Source organism: Hemicordylus capensis, chromosome 2, assembly GCF_027244095.1.
Source record: "Hemicordylus capensis ecotype Gifberg chromosome 2, rHemCap1.1.pri, whole genome shotgun sequence".
Lineage (NCBI taxonomy): Eukaryota > Metazoa > Chordata > Lepidosauria > Squamata > Cordylidae > Hemicordylus > Hemicordylus capensis.
In genome coordinates, this window is record NC_069658.1 from 350,398,452 (window position 1) to 350,420,137 (window position 21,686).

Consider the following 21,686-nt stretch of genomic DNA (forward strand, 5'->3'; position numbering starts at 1 on the left):
GATGTTACCTTCTACATATGGTAAGGGAAGGAGGGAAAGAACAAGGAGAAAGGCCATGAGTTCTGGGCAGAGATGAGACTGAGTCTTCCTTTAAATATCCCAGATTTTTTAGGCTGGTATCTATGAAATAATAATTAAAAAGTGGATACTGGCTGACATCCAGAACACTGCATGCAGGCAGAATATGTTTCACTGATGCAATGATGGAAGGATAATTTCTGTTGATCCCCACCTTCTTTCCACAGCCTTCTGTACCTCCCCAAAATATATTTATGAGGGTCCCTCATGGATGTATCTTTGGGAGGCACAGCAGACTACAGAAAGAAGAGAGAAAATGCCCCCCACCAATGGTGCATGCAAAATCTTATTTTGTTTATGTTTGTCTGGATGTCCACCCCTATTTCCAATGCAAAATTTTCTGACATGGCTAGGGGAAAGAGGAGAAAGTCTTTTAAAAAAATCATTCTTATCAGTCTTGCATAGAATTCTTCAAGTACCTAGCCCCAATATTTCTCAATTATTATTTCTGCCTGATTACTTTACTTGCTTTGCCTGTTCTTATCTTATGCCGCTGCCTAGCACTCTTCTTCTTCTTTACCTTCTCAATATTGCTTCTTATCACCTTAGTATTATCAAGCTACTGCCAGTGCCATCACCTCCCCCACCTTATTATCCTTTGCTTCTGTTTGTTTGACCTCCAATAACCTTTTGCACTGGCCTTGCCCTTTGACAATTCCTACCTCCTTCTGCACTCAAAGGTTATCATGCTGTGTCACAGTTTACTCTCTTGAAGTCTTTTTTACAACCTCACATCTGGGACTATATGAATAAGGCCCAAATTCTGTATTCTTTATAAAACATCATAGAAAGAGAGGAGTTTTCCCATATACTTAACATTTCATTCCAGCTGCAAAATCTGTTTGGGGCTGATTTTAAAAATAGAACTGGTAAGAATAGTGTTCATTTTCTAAAAAGATCTTCCATGGACTGGGGAAGGAGGCCCGGAACCCATACAAGGGAGGACAAGGCAGTGTCTTGGAACTTCCAGGAAGCAGTACTAGAACCCAATTTCTGTGACACTGTTCTACTTACTGAAATCATTATGCTTTCTCTAGCTTCCAAACTTTTAAGAAAATCTACTCGCATGTTTTCAGAATTTTTTCTACTACTTCAGAATTGCAGTGTTCGACTAAGAATCCAACAGTGGCCAACAAGGGCTAGAATCGGCTAGCTGTCTTATCACTGCACTGGTTTAATAGTACAGCACTGATTTAGAGGACAGATCACAGCTAGTGTGTTCAACAAACTTATGACAAACAGAGAAAAAAGGGCTAGAACCTTCCAAGAGAGGGAGAAATAAGAGGCGGGTGAGAGCGGGAGAGAACGGCTGTTCTTTAGAATTCAAAATAGCTCTTTTTAAAAGGGAAGAGTGGGGTTCTTAAGTTCCACATGCAGTAATTATACACGTTCCTTGGTTGAAGGAACTCTAAAATAATCAGTGTGCATTCCAGTCACCTGCATGTCATCAGCTTCCTAAGCCTTGACACCCCCCACTCCATGACATACCTGTCAACATGTCCCTATTTCCACACTCACCTGAATGGGGAAATAGGGGCATGTTGGCAGGTATGCTATGGTAGTTGCCAATAGTGCCCTTAAGGCTGGTTCAGGAGATATGTCATTTGACCAGTTCTTCTCACTTAATAAAGATGTGGGGATATATGTCCTCCCCCGACCTCCCCAGTAACACAATTCTTTAATCGTGTGGAAGCTCATTTCATCCAAACTGCTCGTCTCCACGTCCTACAAATACTACTATAAAGAAGCATTTGTAATATGTGTATGTGTGGAGGGGTGGGGGTGACTCAGATGAACTGACTGCCTCACATGGTTAAGGAATGTTGTGCCCTGATGTGGTAGGAGGGGGAAGGGACATGCACGCTCATGATGCAAATGCATCCTTATCACATGAGAACCGGTCTGATGATGGGTTGGTTTATTTTTCGTATTTTATTCAATACCCCCATTCAATTTTATTCTGACAAAGCTCTGACTGCATCTGACCTTGGAAAGTTTACCTTCCTCTTGGTCAAATGCTATCCGGAATCCCTTTTGAGGCATATAATCAGAGTACATTTGTGTGTGTTCCCTTAAGTACTGCAATACCATTTCTCCCCAGTGCTTATTCAAATACCACTAAGCTGGTTGGTCCCTTTGGGATATCCACTTCTTCATCCGGTCACGCTCTTCTTTCCACAATCACTCCTACTCCATTACTTTTTGCTACTAAGCAGTTGGACATCATCTTGTTGCTTTCACTGAGCTTCATGGATTTTGATCCCTGTTTCCAGGAAAGTTTCAGAAAAAATATTTATTCTTTCTCAACGCTGTTTCATAAACTAGTGCAGGGACTCCTATGCTAAAATTCACCTGCATAAGCAAATGCAGATAAAGAAAGATGCTACATCAACACAAACAATGGGATTTGCAATCCTAATGTGATGCAGGGAGGGGACGGAAGTAGGATTTAGATTTCATTTATTTCTAAATTTCAGTTTGGTGCTTAGTCATTGTTTAAATGTTTAAACAAGTGAATCATCTACATATCCCTCCCCCTGTTATTTTTGCAGAAATGTCTGACCTCTTAGAAGACCAGAACTGACAAAAGCGTGTGTGAGTCTGTCGTAGGGAATGTGGAATGTCAGCAAAGGAGACAATAAAACCCCGTTTTCCATTTCAGGTGACCTTTCATGCAAATCTATTCAGTTCAGAGCATTTCAAAACTAACATGTGAGCCAGAGCTAAGAGGATGAAGTCTAGGAGAAAAATGATTTCCCCCCATGCTGCCAAATGTAGCTGACTCGTTTCCCTGCCCTTCCGTTCTTTGAAAGTAGTTGCCTTTATGACAGAATATCTCCATCTGGCAGGGTGAATAAGCAGATCCACCCAAAGCCATCACAAATGTAGTTGAATCAACACTGGGAGGATTTAAAGAAGTGTGCGCGAGTGTTCGTTTCAGGCTAAAAGAGATTGCTTTTACATTTTTTCTTAAAATTTCCAAAGTACAGTGGAAGCTCGACACTTTCTGTTCATGCAGCACATGACTTTTCTTCCAGCACACAGCTGCCCTCTGACACTTAGGAACATCACTATATGCCTGATCTTGGACAGGTCCTCCCTCTGAACCAGAGGTTAACACTTTGCTTATCTTCCTTGAGATCAACATGTACTTGGAAGAATAGTGGATAAAGGAAGTGGGAAAGAACACTTCTCCATATCTAAGTGCAGGTCTACGTACCTGGGCACTAAAGATAAAGACCGCTAGCATTCTTGTGTTTCTGGCATCTCCTGCAAAAATCCTGCAATCCACCCCTTCTTCCCTACATGGAGAACTTGGGGTAGGGATGGGGAGGTAATACTGTCAGGACGCTGAATTCTGTGCCCAGTGTAAAAGCCATCCTTTTGCAGCACAGCTCCATATGCCACAGAGCCGTTGAAGGGTTGGACCCAAAGGCTTGACAACTAAGAAGCTCATGAGGTTTGTTGTTGTGGCAGAGAAACAATAGCCAAGTGCTATGAGACATCTGTTATTCCTTTGGGTGCCCTGTCACTGGAAGGAGCCACATGTAGCAATGTTACGTATGGCAGGAAGATGCCATAAAAAGTGTTTGTTTAGAAATGTATACCCTATTCTATCAGAAAATCTCATGGAGATACAAAACCAATTAACACTAATACAAAAACAAACATCAATAAACACACCCAAACATTTAAAATAGAGCAAACTTGGCAGATCGAAACAACAAAATCTACAACTGATAAATTAATTTCAATAAGGGAGGGATTAAAATATTAATCAATCAATTTTTATTACAGCCGTTGGCCAGCCAAATTAAAATATTAAAAGGGGGGGGGGAGCAGGAGAAAGGAATCAAATGTCAATAAAAGCCTCTGAGAACAAGACAGACTTTGCCTGAGACCTAAAAGGAAGCAAGGATGGCACCAGGAATGCCTGTCTTGAGAGGGAGCAGCGCCACAGCTAAGGAGGCCATTTTTGGTCTTTTTGACCACTTCTATATCCAGGGGCACTTGGAGAAGGACCTCTAATGATCTTAACTGATGCACAGGCGCATATATTACACCACCCTACTAAGAGCAACCATATCATTCTGAGAAGAGCTCAAATCCTTGCAAATCTAGCTGGTAGACTAGATAAGCTTTTGCACAAACCCAAGCACAGTGACAATAATGTGTTAAGCAAAAGGTTGCAAGCAGCTAATAAGGGCTGACAGGTTCCTGTTCTTCTAATTGTTAAATATATGACCCTGTCAGTGACTCTTCTGTTTTGCAAAATTGCTGCTGCTGCCTTATGTTTCTGAGTGGTGCAGGTTGGGGGGAAACCTGGCTTGGGGAGTTTCCTAAGACTAAGTGCTTACCTGAATACATGTTCCAGTGCACTCCTTGCAAAGACTGCATGATAAAGCCCATCTGCTTGCTGGGATATGTGAAATCTTTGTAATGGGTTCCATTTTTTCAGGGCATCCAATGCTAACCTGAGCACAAGACAGAGCACACAAATTAGTGGCCATGAATCTCCTTAAAAGACAGTGAAATAACTTAGGAGGGCTATCATAAGATGTGGCTCAAAAATGGATGTGGCTCTTTTCTGAGGAAAAAAAAATCTCAAAAACATTCTCCATGTGATGTGCCCATTTGTTGCATTCAGAGGGAGAATGCAACAGGTTTGACCTAGGATGAGTGGTGGAAATTGCCATTTTGAAGCAGCAGCAATACCCATTGGATGCTCTGGTTGCATGTGATATCCTCTGAGTTAATATCCTTGGGGATAATCATGGCACATGGCATGGAAAAGAGTTTGAAAGTTGAATGGGCTCTAAGTGAGCAGACAGTGCTCAGTGATAATAAAGCTTGATATGTCAGGTCATCTTTTAAAACATCTCTGTTCAACCTGACCCATGGAATAAGTGGCAGGGAATCATTTTCTGAAAGTACTTGGCATGCTTAAATGCAAATCCATCTCATCAGCATCCCATCCACTATTCACTTAGAGAAGAAGCCATATAATAAGCCTATTCATACAAACAGCCTAACCCAGGCTAGGGCAGCTCAGTCTTGGTTAGGCTGCTCATGTGCAGAGTCAGGATCCATGTGGATCCCTGAGCTGCCCGCCTGCCCTACTTGTTACCCCAGCTTTTAGCCAAGGTGAAGGGCATGAGTGTGCCCTTAACCTCAGCACTGGGGTCGTCTGTGTGTGTGCTTGGATTGCTTCAATAGAAATCAAATAAATAAATAAATAAATTCAGCCCACTCGGTGCATTGGGGGATATCTGGAGGCCAGGACACATTGTCCCAGCCTCTGGAGATCCGTGCTGCTTGGAGCAGTGCAGATCACCTGGGAACACAAGCCGTGCTCCCAGCGGAATACTCTTGATTGTCTGGGGCGGGGTGTGTGTGTGTGAGTTTCACCCTGCCTTCCCCCCTGCCAGTCGTGTGCATAGCCTTAGTATCTTACTTCAGGTATCCATAGGGCACAGCTAACGTGGACCCATTTTGTCCCACTCCGAGTGGGTTTCAGAGCTCCCCCTCTCTTTGGGCAGAGTAAACACTTTGGCTGGACTCCCAGGGCGCAAGTACGGCAAAGCCAGTTTCCGATGGGAACTTTCAGGATTCCATAGCAAGCCTAAGTAAACACAATGACAGGGATAAGTTACTTATATGAGGAATGGTCAGCAAAGATTCACACTGTAAAATGTACAACCTCAACTTCAGATCCTTGTTTAAGCACAAACTTTGGCTAGAATAAGGCAAACTATCTTGGTTCAGATGTCATGGCAGATCCTGGCTTGTTCCAAGTCAGAGACAGAAGTAGAGTCCTTCCACTTGCATGCAAAGGGAAGGGGGAGTGTGCATGTCTAGGGGGATTTGCCATGAAACCAAGATTCAGTCCTGGCTCTGTGTGACATCTGGACAAAGCCAATGAGTAGATATGTTTCATTATGGGGTAAATCAAGTATCAGAGATTAAATGGCTGACATGCCAAAAATGGCTTTAACTTCTGGTGCCCATCATTTATAAGATGATGCATAATGTTTAGCAGGAGACCTCAACACACAAATATGTCTGGATTAAACTTGAAACAATGCATGAACATTATGCAAAGACCCAGCTCCCTTGAGAAGTCCATAATGCTGGGAAAAGTTGAAGGAAAAAGAAGAGGACGACTAGCAGCCAGGTGGATGGACTCGATTACGACAGCAATGAATGCACCACTGAGAGACCTTAGAGGCCAGGTTAAAGTCAGATCATCCTGGAAAGAATCTATCTATGTGGTCGCTAAGCAGTGATCCCTCTAATTCTTTTCATCTCTGTGCGGAATTAATTTGTTCTGGGCAGTATCAAGGTAGTGTGTGTGCACCTGCATTCAGAATGCAGCCTTCCTGATTCAACCTGAGCGGGATCTAAAATGAATTGAGTAGACATCCAAAAACATGTCAGTGTGTACGTACACACGCGCATGCCTTAGAGGGAACAGTGTCACTAAGAGTCAACACTGTCTCGATAGCACTTAATCAATCAATTAATCAATGATACTGTGGGCACCTCCTAGCTTAAATTGCTCCTCACCCATGTTCTGATAACAGTCTGGCTTCAGAGCTCTTCCTCTCCCTCAGTTGTTGTTGTTGTTTTGTAACCTCAGGCCTTGATGCCTTTTCAATTTCTATAGTAAGGAGGGACCACTAAGAAATTGGCATATTAAGAACCAGAAACCGAAGCTTCTCAAGCACCTTGACTGCCTGAGGGACCACAGGCTCAATGGTTGAAGACATGGCTTTAAATGCAAAGGGTCCCCAGTTCACTCCCTAGCTTCTCCAGTATAAAAGGGTCTCAGGTAGCAAGGCTAGAAAAGCCTGAGAACTGCCGACAGTCAGAGGAGACGTTACTGAATTTGATGGATCTTTACCACCCACTATGAGGCAGTTCTATATATTCACATACTCTATTATGTTCAACCTATTCTAGAAACGCTTGAGGCATTCTTGAAAAAAATGTCAACTCAGAAATGCCTCAGGTGCATTCCCACACAGGCTAATCCACTACTGAGATTATCAGTGTGAGTTAATGATGCCTGAACAAATACAACAGAGGCTAAAAGCTCACAATGTCATTAGCAGTTCCCTCTGTAGGTGGTATGTTTTAAAGGCTAGAGGTTATCCAAAACCAAAACTACTGACTTATTCATTTAATTCATCTGGTGTGTGTGTGCATGTGTGGCACGACAGAGTTTGGATAAAGCAGAATATAAGGCTGTTCTCACAAGCAGCTTATCCCAGGTTAGAGCATCCCAGCCTGAGTTACAGTGCTCATGTGGTGGGCACATTGATCCCGGCACTCCTGCCCAGCCTAACCCCTCATCTATCTATCTATCTATCTATCTATCTATCTATCTATCTATCTATCTATCATTTCTTGCATTTCTAGACTGCCCCATCTAAAGGCTCTTAGCTGGTTTAAGGCAAGCCTGATCGCACCCTTAACCCATCTGCTGAGATTGTGTGTGTCCTTGGGCTGCACGCAGCCCGAGGAGACACAGAGACGGACACCTAGAGCGTTTGTCGGATGCGGGAATTCTCCAATGCATTTGGGGAATTCCCGGAGGCCAGGACACGTTGTTCCAGCCTCCGGAGTCCGCGCTACTTGGCTCAGCGTGGATTGTCTGGGAGCATAATCCATACTCCCAGATCTATCGTCTGGATGAAAGGTCAGTTGAACCCAGTCTTCCTGTCCGCCTACCTGAACAGATGTGTGAACGGCCTCTATGTCTCTTTCAGGCCATATGCCTCCAGCACAATTCCTTCCCTCAGTTATCTGCAAGCTATAACTTTAGGTGCCTTAGAATTCAAAGCATATCCCGGATTGCTGTATTCTGCCTTCCAGGTTAGCTCACTTGCAGGTGAGTGTGTGAATCACATTATAGATTTTTAAAGATAATGCAATTATCTTTATAATATAATATAATATAATATAATATAATATAATATAATATAATATAATATAATCTTAATAATTTATTTATTACTAGCAGATCTCGTGCAGAGCATCTGTGCAGTGGTACACTCCCCCCAAGCCTTCTGCTCCCCTCCCAAGCCTTCTGCCCCAGTCTCCGGTCCCCGATGCCCACCCACTTCCCCTCCACCAGGCTGCTTCTCCCCCACCCCACTACCCAGCCGCGGTTTATGGTTGGCTTTCCAGTCTCTCTGCCGCTCCCCCTGCCCTTCCGCCCCACTTGTCAAGGTCTTGACCGGACTTGGCTGCACGCTGTCGACATATAGTTTGACGAATGTTGTTTTTCAGCAGTGAGTAGCCGACTGACGACGTGATTTATAGTGCAAGCCATGAGAGCTCCCAGCTGGCAGGGATTTAAGGCTTATCAGCCCTCTGCAAGAGGCGTTTGCTTTTCCTAATAGTCTCCAATTGATCCCTGCGTCTCGTGACATGCCGCTGTTGGGGGGTCAGCGGGGGTTGGTTGCATAGCTCTTCTTCCGATTGGTCTTTCATGATTTCTGCTGCCTCAGGTTGTTGTGCCTGCTCAGAGTCATTAGCCACAGCTGTTTCATGAACACTGACAGCCGGGCTCTGCCCCTCAGACACTCCTGCATCGCCTGGAAAGTTGACAGCTTCCCCTTCCTCCTCACTGTCGGAGATGGAGGGCGTGACAGCACTCCATTCACTGTTCCTTCTCCTCTTGCCGGCGCCTCCTCTCCTGTTGCCAGGGCCAGTCCGTCCCGCTGCCACTGTCTCCCACCCCCTGCTCCTGGCAGTCAGGCAAGCCACTCCTTCCCCAGGTGGGCCCATACCTCTGCCACCACCCAGCCCAGCTCAGCCCAGGCCACCGCAGGCCGTTTTGCGACCTGCCGCCACCACCCGCTGCCATTTTCGTTGCCGGGAACCCTCACCAGTGCCGGGAACTCTCACAGCGTGTCGCTATAGTGCCGCCACCAAATCCTAACCATGCATGGCTGGCTAAGAGAAATAAGAATATAGATTTCTCTGTGTAAACCACCCTGAGCCATTTTTGGAAGGGGGGTATAGAAATCGAATAAATAATAATAAACAATAATAATAATGCAGAGCCTGCTCTGGGCTCCTTGGAGGAAGAGCGGGATATAACAAACAAACAAACAAACAAACAAACAAACAAACAAACATCACTTCTCTCCATTCTTGGAAGCACACTGTTAAAAAACCTCTGATTTAACTGGGCCAGAGAGAATGCAACCAAGAACAAATTCTTAAAGAGAAGAAAGGTGAATTCACAATCAACTACTGCAACATTATGCTGTCATTCCCACCCCTATAACAAGTTTGGCAGCAATGCCACAAGGAGCATACTTGTCTGTTGGGGTGGGGGGAGTATTTGTGAGCTGTACCATAGAAGTTGTGCCTATAGAGGAGTATTTGTGAGTTGTGCCCACAGAAGTATAATCACTAAATAAAAATATATTTCCCTCAGAGACTGGGTCCCAGCACTTCTAATAGCTCCCTATTTTGAGACTAGCATGACTGGCAAATCTAAAAAAAGAAATAAACGCTGAAGTAGGAGAAATGTCATCATCACATCTTGTCAAAGCTGTGTCGCTTCTTTTTTTTGAAGAGAGTTCACAAAATCTGAGGGTGCACAGAAAAAGCCAGTGACATGCTTTCTGGGCCTGACAGGTACTCTGGTGAAGCAAGCTGTACCCCAGAGCAAGGCAAGCCAGCCCTTCAGTCTGCCTGCTGCCCCATATTATGATGGGTCTATACAGAAGAGATGGACTTTGCTGTTTCCATTCAAGACTAGCCAGCCTGACAGGCAGCCCCTGTATTACTGAAGAAGTTCCGCCATTAAGCCAAGTCTTGGAGGAGGGGAAGTAGCTGCCTGCTACAGTGCAAACTTTTCAAAGGGATACTTTAGAACAATGGAATGCATGAGGTAGCGTAGGGGCACTTTTTTTTTTTTTTTTTGCTTCCTGACAGAGCATTTGCCCCATGCATGGCAGACAGAAATTTGACAGCCCAGCTTTCCTCATCATAAAAATGAATTTGCACCTGTTGAACTTCTGGCTGTTATTGTAGCCACTAAAGGTATAGAACCTCTATCAGGAAAAATTAAGAGAACAGTAGATAAGGCAATTAAAGAAACACTCACAAGAGACTATTTCCACTCTTTTCTGCATAACTTAGCATGTAAACCAAGGAAGAACTTATCAGTTTAGGGTAGGCATCCACAAACTGCGGCTCTCCAGATGTTGCTGAACTACAACTTCCAACATACCCAGCCACAAAAAATTGTGTCTAGGGATGCTGGGAGTTGTAGTTCAGCAACATCTGGAGGGCTGCAGTTTGGGGATGCCTTGTTTAGGGTAACCAGATGCAATAAAGGACAGCAGGACTCCTGCACCTTTTACAGCTGTATAAAAGGGAGATTTTGGCAGGTGTAGCTTGTCATTCATGGCTGAAAAAATTATATCCAAAGGCCCTCTTCTACATAACTGTTGCGTAAAATGAAAGGAAAGGCTGTGCCGTCGAGTCGGTGTCAACTCCTGGGGACCACAGAGCCCTGTGGTTTTCCTGGTAGAATACAGGAGTGGTTTACCATTGCCTCCTGCCACACAGTGTGAGATGATGCCTTTCAGCACCTTCTTATATCACTGCTGCCCGATATAGGTGTTTCCCATAGTCCAGGAAACACACCAGTGGGGATTCGAACCAACCGCCTCCTGCTATCTAGGCAGGTTGCTTCCCCACTGTGCCATTAGGTGGCTTAACTGTTGGGTAGGGGAGTATTATTATTATTATTATTATTATTATTATTATTAACCATACATAGTGCTTTTCAACAAAAAGTTATCAACACAGTTTACATTGCAAAAGAAAATAGCAGATGGTCCCTTGTCCCAAAAGGGCTCATAATCTAAAACACACACACACACACACACACACACACACGGATGGGATGCCAACAATAGCTACAGGGAAGACACCACCCCATTCTGGGCTCAAAAGGGATAGATGCTCTCTCCTTCCAATTAGAAGAGATCCACCAACTTTAAAAGGTGCCCCTTATCTTGTTAGCTACAGGAGCACAGTCCTCCTTTCTATCTGACCATCCATTATGCACTCTACTATTTAAAAAAATCCCATTTGATTCACAGCCCTACTTAGCAGCAGGACTCTTGAAAACAATGTGCTTATAGGAAGGAACTGAACCCAAACCCAAAAACCGATTCAGAGGTGTTTTTTCAGTGAACCAGAAATGCATCTAAATTGTTTCAAAACTGGTTCAATGTGTCTGAACTGGATACTAAACCACTTAAAGTTAGTGTCTGAACTGCAGAGTTAAAAATACTGATGAATCTGAACTGAATCCAAATTGTTAATTGTCGAACTCCTTGGCTTATAGTAGGTTACTATATTAGAAAAGATGAAGATGCAGAAGGTGTACAGGAGACTGGTTCCAAGTTCCTAGAAATATTACCAAGTTCCTAGAAATAATAGTAGGCTGGGAAAGAGGAGAGGAGAATGACTGGATACTAAATTTACAGAGGACCTGTCAGGGCCATGAAGTTAGGCTACTCTTTTCTGTACCCTTGGGGCTACTTTTGCAGGAATGCTGCACTTCACATTCACATTCTATTTAAGGTGACAAAGGCCATTTACACTGGACTTGACTTCTTATGCTGCTGGCCTTGTAACATCCTACGGGTAACATCTGCTAGGAATTATGCAGCATAGAGACTGGGGGAGAATATATATATGGCTGGATTACTACCATTGTCTACACACCAGCTGCCAGGCTGTGTAGACAATACATAGCTAGATGGACCAATGGTCCTATGTTCCTACCATTGTTTCTGATTAAATAAATAAAGCTTTGATTCTCAGAGAAATTCATATAATACCAACTAAAGCCATCCAATCCTGCCCTCCTTACCCATCCAAGATGATGGGGTAAATCCTGCCAGCATGTGGCAGCACTGGAACTCCATCCAAAGAATGTGAGTGAGAGTGTGAGCATGCAAAAGAGAGAACGAGAGAGAGAGCGCATCCTTTAAGCACTGTGCCTAAAGGAAACTAAAGAAAGATTTGCCTCTGATTACACTGAGCAACTGAGACTCAGCTGCTCAGAAGTGATTGCTAATTGGTAGCCTGCCTTCGATGGACCTAAAGTGATTTTTCTTTTCTTCTAAAGGACGCTCTGGCAAGCTGACTGCTTAAACTATTTGTTACCTATTTCTCTATTAAATTCAGAACAGGTGATCTATTCAAGACGCTTTCTAGTCACAGACACATTCTGCTCAGTCAAAGTCAATTATGTTTAGTGGACACAGCGTTATGCAAAGAGATGTTTGAGGAGTGATTAAAAACTCAGCTATTCATGGGTAAAAAGAGGAAGGAAAGGAAAACAAAACAAATGTGGGGGAGTGATAGGAAATTAGCTCCACATCTCCTATTCCAGGTATTATTCTAGTCCCACCCCCCATCACAAAATATCAGCCAATATTGGGATGTGTGAGTTTACCCTCAGCCTAGCTGAAGGTGGAAGCAAGAGAACAGAGGAAATCCTTTCTCTCCAGTATCATGATGTATAGCAAGATAAATGGAAAGGTAACATACAGATAAGGACATGAAGGTTAAGCAGGTGTTCACACGTGGACCAAGAGGTGGGGGAGGGCGTCCTGCTGTAGGATGGTGCTTCCTGGGTTGTCACCACAAAGCACGTGCTAAATGTGAACAAAAGGCCAAAACATTTGAGCACCCCAGGGTCAATAACTGACAAGAGACCAGCAGAGCCCTAGCATTATTTATTTATTTGATTTGATTTCTATACCGCCCTTCCAAAAATGGCATTCCATGGAGCTGCAAAACTAAGATGGGGAAGGCCACAGCAGCAACAGCAAGAGCATTCCCCTTCATCAACAGCATCTGGGTCAAGTGACTTAAGCAGAATGAAGTGCCCTGAGACAGATGACCCTACCAAGTGAGAAATGCTACTAACCTGATGCACGCAAACATTGCATTTATCACAGAAAACCATCTCGTTGCCATCCTCTCCTTCAGGTGAGCGACAGACGTCACACACCACGTCCTCGTCATACTCTATGCCCAGACCCTCCTCTGTCTCAATGGCAATGTTCATATTCTCATAGCACAGCGTCTCTAGCTCCTCCATCACTCTTTCCAGGGTAAATTCATCCATTTCCGGCTTTTCTGAAAGGCAAAAAGCAACAACATTCAATTTACTCTATGCGAGGAGTTATCAAATGTTGCTATAGTAAGGCATTTCTTAGCTAAGGGGGGAGATCCTATTTAAGTCTTAAAATCCTGATTAAAGGCAAACCAGAACTGGGCACTTTAGCTGGCTATGTTCATTTTCTTGTCTGGCCTAAGAAAAGGAAAACAAACCATAAGAGATTCGCAAGGAAGATAAACACAGGTGAGAAATAAATACCTGCAAACGAATAAGTAAGTAAGTAGGTAAGTCAATCAATCAATCAGGGGGTGTCCAGTTAATCTGCAACACAATCCACACAACTAAAAATAGAGAGGACATGACTGATGTAGCATCTCCAACTTGGCCCAACCAATATATGCATGAAAACTGGACCTGGGGACAGGATCCAGACTATGTTGGTCATAGCTAACTTGAATCTCTTTAATTTTCTGTAGGATCTAATAGGGATGTGCATGGAACCAGTTGGGAGGCCCTTTTACAGACCTCCAAACCTGTTCGAAAGTCTGCTGGTTCGAAGCGGGGGGGATAGCTTTAAGGACTGGGAGGGTGCTCTTCCCTTCCCACTGCATTTCTCCCACTGGCACTGTGTGCAAAATTGGTCCTGTGGGGTGGCAGCATACCTCCTTGCCGCTCCGGTGCATCGTGGACCAGAAGTGGCCAGTGCACATGTGCATGTTGCACGTCCACCAGCCACTTCCGGTCAACGACGCACTGGGGCAGCAAGGGGGGGGGAAATGCGGCTGGGAGGGAGCACCCTCCTCAGTCCTTAAAGCTATCCCCCCCACCCACCTTCGAACTGGCAGTCCATGCACATCCCTAGGATCTAAGCATGATTAACTTAAGGTTGGATCCTGCTCAGAATATAAGAACTGGGTTTAGACATCCCAGAAAACCATGATTTGCTTAGCCAAACTAGGATTTCCCAACCTGTGGTACTCCAGATTTTGCTGAACTCCCATCATCCCCAGCAACATCTGGAATATCACAGGAAGCTGAGTCTGGAACAGACAGGAAACAAAAGCAACTCCAAACTACCATATGCCTTTTATACATTTGAAAGTTCAAACTATGATGTGAGTTCTTGTGGTTAGCACAAGTCAAAGTTGTGTATTATATCTGAATCTAGCCAGGAAAGAACAAGTGTCTCCCTCCATCTCAGAGAGCCACTCTAGACCCTTTGCTTGTTGGGACCCATGGCTCTAGTCAACCAGTCTTCCCTTTAAACCGACAGATGCCACTCGCTGAAGTACCAGCCACTGTGACTAAGCTATTTGGCAGGAAAGCACTCGTAGGTACTGCAACTACTTTGAAAAGGTAGTTCACAAGGGTAGCTTCCATCAAAGGCCCTCTTTCTGCTTTAACAGACAAGCTGATGGGTACAATAAGGTCTTATTAAAAAACAACCACTCCTGCTCCTGTCATGGAAGGCTAAGAGTTTCTGTGTCACAGTCGATGACAAACAATGCCCACATTAGAGTGACAAGGCACTGTGTGGTGTAGAGAGAGGAGGTCAACCACCACACCCATGCTGGTAATTTGCTCGGGCAGTGACAATGTTCATGTCTTCCAAATACATTGTCCATTGTTTGAACTTTTAAAAAGGATGCTTTAATATTGATAAACATGTAAAAAAACCCAAGACTTTTCGAAGGGTAATTAAATACAACAGCAAATGTGAAGCCGTCAGCTCAGAACCAGCTTGGTGACTGGCTTTCTTTCTGCACAAAATGAGAAAGGGGCAGGGGGAGAAGATGCCACAGCTCACAATTACAAAAAAGAGAGAAAAGAGCCCAAGGGTGCAAAACACACACACACACACACACACACACACACACACACACACACACACACACACCCTATCTATAAAGTGGATATTTTAAAAATAAAATTATTTCTTCTGTTGTGCTGTGACACCTCCCCCCACTTACCCAGCTCTTTTTTCTCTAGTCAGCTCAAATTCTGAGACAGGAGGCTGCTTACTTTTTGCATTCCTAATCTTCCTTTCTATTCTCATTATACCAGATTTCCCAGTAACAATAGCTAGCAATGAATGTGATCCTGTCAGTACTGAACCACAGCAGGAATCATTATCTTGGAATTATACCAAGCAAGCATTAGTTGGTAGAAGCAACATCTAGCTGCCACCTCAGTTATATTCACAATAGTATTAATTGCTATCACTGACTTTGTTGCTGCTGTGTGTGCATGTGCAATTGCACACCATGGGGTAGCTATTCCTTTTATGAAGTTTTATTGATATTTTGTTACCTGCTTTGGGTGTTTGAATGGAAGAAAGGTGACAAAGAAATTTTTTTAAAATAAATAAATATTTTAAGTAAATACAAATTAATTGCAGAAGAGGGCAACCAAGATAATCAGGGGCCTAGAGCACCTTCCTTATGAGGCCAGGCTACAACACTTGGGGCTTTTTAGGGTTCGGTTGTGTTTTTTTTAAAGATGACTAAGGGGAGACATGATAGAGGTCTATAAAATTATGCATGGACATTTTCAACACCCGGCTTCGGCATCTACTCCGAAGTCCCTGAGAGCTATCAGGGAGCACTTCACACATGATTTGAGTTTTTCACAACTCGTTAAGAGTGCAACCCAGTTTATATCTGGGGTAAAAATACCCCACTTTTAGCACTGGATTTTTTTTGGATAGCGTTGAGTTCTCAATAAAGCCTCACAAAAAGCTCACAGTAAAGCCTGCTGTGTGGAGAACGCCATGGTGTGGAGAAAGAGAAATGCTTCTTCCTCTCATAACACTAGAACCAGGGGTTATCCCATTAAATTGATTGACAAGAAATTTAGGGCTGACAAAAAAAAGTACTTTTCACACAACACATAATTAACTTAGGGAATTCTCTGCCACAAGATGTGGTCACACCCACCAGTCTGGATGGCTTTAAAAAGGGCTTAGATACATTTATGGAGGACAAGTCTATCAATGGATACTAGTCAGAGGGCTATAGGCCACCTCCAGCTAAAAAGGTAAGTTGCCTCTAAATACCAGCTGCAGGGGAGCAACAGCAGGAGAGAGAGCATGCCCTAAGCTCTTGCCTGTGGGCTCCCTAAAGGCATCTAGTGGGCCACTGTGTGAAACAGGATGCTGGACTAGATGGGCTTTGGGCCTGATCCAGCAGGGCTGTTCTTATGTTCTAATACATCGCTAGCAATTATTACTGGGGGAGAAATCCACACACAGTAAAGTTGTGTCCAGTTTTTATTCTCTCCAATGTTATGGGGTACCCCGTACACCAGCAGATGGTGCGCCCTAGATAGTTTTGAAAAGATTAAGTGGTCAGAAGTTGTGAGAAGAGAAAACCAGGAAAGTGTCCAATAAGAGAACGCACTGTCAGCTTCAGAAGGACTACACTCAGTACAAGACTGGAGGGTGAGCCCACCTTCAAGCATGGAGTGGCCCATGACCCAACATTACTCAAGGGTACTCCTGTCCAGAAGCGCTCTGCAAAACCCCTCCAATTCCTGCTTGAGCCTCTGAATTGCTGAGAACACAAAATTTCTTGCTGCATGAGATAAAAAGGACGGTGTTTGATTCCTAGAACTCAGCTGGTGTCCTCCTTCCCCAGTCACAAAAGGAAACTGGGAAAGAACTGTAGGTCAGTGAAAGAGCATCTGCATTGCATGCAGAAGGTTCCGGATTAAATCCTTGACACCTCTAGGGAGGGCTGGGAAATACTCATTTGAAACCCAGGAGAGCCATTGCGAGTCAGTGTAAAGACTGAGCGAGACGAAGCAATGGTCTGACTCTGCATAAGGCAGTTTCCTATATAATATACTAAGCCAATAGAATACTCACACCCCAAATCTTCCCCTTTTAATCTCATCACTGTCCCAAATCCAATGGGAACTGAACCCTATGGATCCATGGATATAGCTGGCATCCAGCTTTAGACTGAGAGTAGCTCTAGCAATGTCATAGCTGCAACTTTAACCTTTAAAACGATGAATAAGCCAGGTGTCTCAGAAGAAGAGAAGAGCTGTATTTGAAAACTGTCCTGCTGCTACACATTATATGCTGCCAAAAATATTTTCCCATTTTTCCCATTGAGATCTAAATCAAATCAATCAATCAATCAATCAATCAATCGATAAACATGCAAAATAGAACACATTAAATCACCATAATTAAATCAGAACACCATCATTTCCACTAGCTAACTAAACTTCTGCAGTGATACAGATTATTCAGATTATACACTGGTTTTTGAGATCAGAGGAGTCTTCTTTTTCTTCTTTTTCAATAAACCCGTTTGTTGTTGAAGCTTTTTCTTTTGCAGTTGTGTAGGCTGACTTGGAACCAAAGGCCAGGATGGACCCAAAGACCAAGCTCCTGAGGCTCTTTTGGAAGGATTTGACACTGAAGTGGTGTCGGTACTGTTGCTAGGTATTGCAAGGTCTGGAGAGGGTATTGATGGTTGAGGCTGCATCAAGCCCGATTAAGATTGTACTCAGCTGAAATGGCCTTCATTGGTGCTGAAATGGCTTTCAAAGAGTTTAGTTTCAAGTTCCTTTGTGATGAAGACAAGTCCTTCAATGTCAAAGCGGAGAATCGCTCAGAGTCTGCAGCTAAGGTATTTATAGCTGACAAAGCCTTTTCCAAAGTAAGGCTCTCAAACAGGATGAGCAATTACACGTTGCCTGTTTCATAATTTTAGGCTTTGTTGGCAGCACTTAACTATATGGCCCTTAACTGAGCACAAAAAACTGTATGGATGTTCATCTGTGGAAGGTGCCACAGTTTGGTGCCACATGAAGAAAATCTTTTAAAGTTATTAGAGCAATTGGGCTACTTTCTGAGCAGTCCTCCCATGGATGCTAAGGACTCACTGGGGCTGCTGGGCACCTTTGAAGGCAGCCTTGACCGTGTATGACATGGCGGCTGTGGAATGCCTTTAAAGTACTTCCAGGCAACAGCACAGGGCTCCTTTCCATTGGAAACAGCTGAAAGGAGTCCTGCACTGCGGCCCAGAAGCACTTTAAAGGCATTCCACAGCAGCCCCATTGCTATACCATCCGGGCTATCTTTGAAGTTGAACAACAGCCCCGGCAGGCCCTTAGTACTGTGCAGAATGTAGCCCATTATTTCTATTCTCCTTTCCCACAATCCCACAAGTATTCACACTCCCATCTCTACTTGCCTCTTTCATTCCTCTCCGTCTCCACGCCTCTTACCAAGAATGCTAACACTTTGAAAATCAGAATCTTTGAAGCCAAATGAATTATGGAAGATAATCCATTAATCTATGCAGTTTGCCTAAGAGCTGAACTGAGAGTTGAGTGGTTGGGGTATTGACAGAGAGGAGGACAAGAAAGAACTTAAACTGTGCAGGAAAAAGAAGGGAGAGGGACTCTGGCTGTGGCTTGTGTGCAAATCTCCCTTTGGCTGCTATCTGTTGTTTTGCTAAATTTTAATTGCTGCAAAATCTTGCAACGGGGCCAGGTTTGCCTGATAGGGTGGGTGAGAGTCACGCCGTAAAACAGTGGTGTGTATGCTGGTCACCTCCAGGCTGTAATGTACCGTAATGTGCTCTAAGTAGCGCTGCCTTAGTACGAAGTCCACAAACTACAATTGGTCCAGAATGCGGCAGCCAGACCAGGCTCTGAGACCACCCGAAGGGTCCATATAACACCGATGCTGAAAGAACTGCACTGGCTGCCAATATGTTTCCAAGAGAAATACAAAGTGCTGGTTATTACCTCTAAAGCCCTCAATGGCTTGGGTTTTGTAAGAGAGCACCTTCTTTGTCATGAACCCTGCCGCCTATTGAGATCATCTTGAGAGGTCTGGTTACATTTGCCATTGGCTCATCTGGTGGAGGCTCGGGACCAGGCCTTCTCTGGGACTGCTCAGGGGCTTTGGAATATGCTCCCTGTCAAAATAAGAGCTTCTCCATCTCTGATTGCTTTTAAAAAGACCTTCAAGACGCACCTGCTTTTTCCTGCTTTTAACTGAAATAAATCTTAAACTGTTTAACTGTTTTTATCCTATGAAATTGTTTTAACTTTTATTCTGTGAAATTGTTTTAATTGTTTTTATTCTGTTTTATATTTTGTTGTGTTTTAAATTGTGGACACTGTCTAGAGATAAACATCTCAGATGGTATACAAATATGATAGATAGATGGATGGATAGATAGACAGATAATACAATATGCATAATTTATCATAATTTATAACGAAGGCAGTACTTGGATTTCCTTAGTGCATGATTTGGATCTGGCTCTGAAGACATGCAGTTCTATGTTCTTGGGCACTCAGGCAACTTAAGAGCTAACCATTTAGCTATTAAGAACTATCCATTTTCATGCTGCTTGTCTTGGCTTGACAAGTTTAGGCAAGGATCTGGATTGGCATCTTACATGTCTGTGTCAGTTTGGGATTCAGCCAGCCAGACAAGACAATTCTCTACCAGGGCTACTGCAAATGCTCAAGCTGTTTGGCCAGAACTCACAGAGAAACCTGGCAGTACCGGTTTTATTGCTGGCAACATGTGATGGTTAACTCCAGGATATCTTTGGAAACCAAATTTGGTAGATTGTGCCTTGTGATGTTTGGAGCCCTACAGGAAATGAATTTTTTTGAAGAGGACTTTACTAGTCATCTGCTATAGCACGCCTCATGCTTCAGCTCCTAAATTAGCTACTGGTCAGCATTGCTGGTAGACAAAAAGACTGCCCAATAAGAGCTTCAAGATGTCTATCAGACCCTTTCACATCATCCTCAGAAGAGGGAGGCATCATGAATAACTGGCAATTCATTCTTAATTCAATGTGGATCTTTTTAATGGCTCAAAAATCAATGTGCAGTTGGCCCTATGTGAAGTACAGAGCCCTTTCTCATGATCAGAGAAATAGCTCAAAAGGGGAGAGGGGAGGACGCCTTGAAATGCTGACCTCCCCCGCAGACAACCCTTTTCTTCTGGCTGGGCAAGCGGATTGCTCGCCCAGACGTTTGTTAGCTGCTACTGGCTGCCGGGAGGTTTGGGGGCCGGGATGCCCCCAGGACTGCCACAGTGCACTCCACAAGTGCAGAGTCCATTATGGGGAACCTCCTGACGCAGGCTGGGAGGCTACTCGTGTGTCGGTGCTGTGCGCAGCAGCAGCAGCAAAGCTAACTGACCTTCCCAACAGAAAGAAAAGAAAAGGAAAAAAAGAATTAAAGCATTTTTACCACTGTTCGCTTTTAATTTACCACTGTTTCTTTAATTTGGGTAACTGCTTAGTCAACTTTCAAAAATGTACATTCTGTCTTTGAAAAAAAAACCAAAATTCCCTATCATTTCAGATTTGGCATCCAGGTCCCAGATGGTGTATTATTTCCATCACATCATACCAGCAATGGAAATAATTTTAAAAACCTAATTTAAAAAATAAATAAATTAAAAGCAATTCTTCTTATATATAAACGCCCCAGAGTTCTGTATGGCAAAGAGCTGGTGTTTTCCTATTGTACCACCTCCTCATTCTGTGATGCTCAGGACAGAAGGACCTCACTCCCCCAATATGTTGTTTTATTTTTTAAAATTAAAAATATTTAGTTTTGTTTTTTTAATTGTGTGCAGTCCTTCAATAGTGTTTGTAGAACAAATTACAAAATGTTTTACTGCTTGATCTGACATAGCACACAAAACAATACACACAGTAGTATATCCTGGAGAATTTGGCATTGCTCTCTGCTGGCATTAGTATATTTGACTGTTTGGGTTAACATTTTAATTACTATATTTGGTTTTAATATTGTGCTATTAAGTGCTTGTTGTGTGACATCATCATCATTTATATACTATTATATTATTTCTTGTTTACACAGTCAAACAGGTGTTATTAACTGGTTTGTTTTATCCAGATATCGAGTCTTTCCCAAGGACCTGGGATGGCTGAATTTTATTATCAATGTTGTTGCTGTTATTATAGATATCGCTGCAGAATATAGGCTGTTCCCAGTAAAATTGCTTTTTGTAATTGGCTGATGGTGATGATGATGATGATTTATTTACACAGTCAGACAGGTGTTAATTGACTGGTTTGTTTTATCCAGACATCGAGTCCTTCCGAAGGACCTGGGATGGCTGAATTTTATTGTCAATGTTCTTACTGTTGTTATAGATATTGTCCCAGAATATAGGCTGTTCCCAGTAAAGCTGCTTTTTGTAATTGGCTGATGGTGATTTCTGTGGACCCTAAGGTGTTGAGGTGCTCTTCAAGGTCTTTTGGGACTGCACCCAGGGCGCCAATGACCACTGGGATGATTTTGGTCTTTTTCTGCCACAGCCTTCCAATTTCAATTTGTAGATCTTTGTATTTGGTGATTTTTTCTATTTCTTTTTCTTCTATTCTGCTATCCCCTGGTATTGCTATATCGATTA

The 21,686-nt window shown here is 43.4% G+C and overlaps 1 protein-coding gene across 4 annotated transcripts in view; it reads right to left on the bottom strand.

The window, feature by feature from the left end:
• JADE2 (jade family PHD finger 2) overlaps positions 1–21,686 on the bottom strand; it is a 246,434-nt gene that overhangs the window by 54,012 nt on the left and 170,736 nt on the right. For all 4 annotated transcript variants that reach the window (XM_053296802.1, XM_053296799.1, XM_053296800.1 and 1 more), the window contains exons 6-8: positions 13,058–13,269; positions 5,534–5,701; positions 4,437–4,553 (exon numbers count right to left, since the gene is read on the bottom strand). In XM_053296802.1, the coding sequence (XP_053152777.1) occupies positions 4,437–4,553; positions 5,534–5,701; positions 13,058–13,269 (497 nt within the window). The remainder of the gene's footprint in view (positions 1–4,436; positions 4,554–5,533; positions 5,702–13,057; positions 13,270–21,686) is intronic.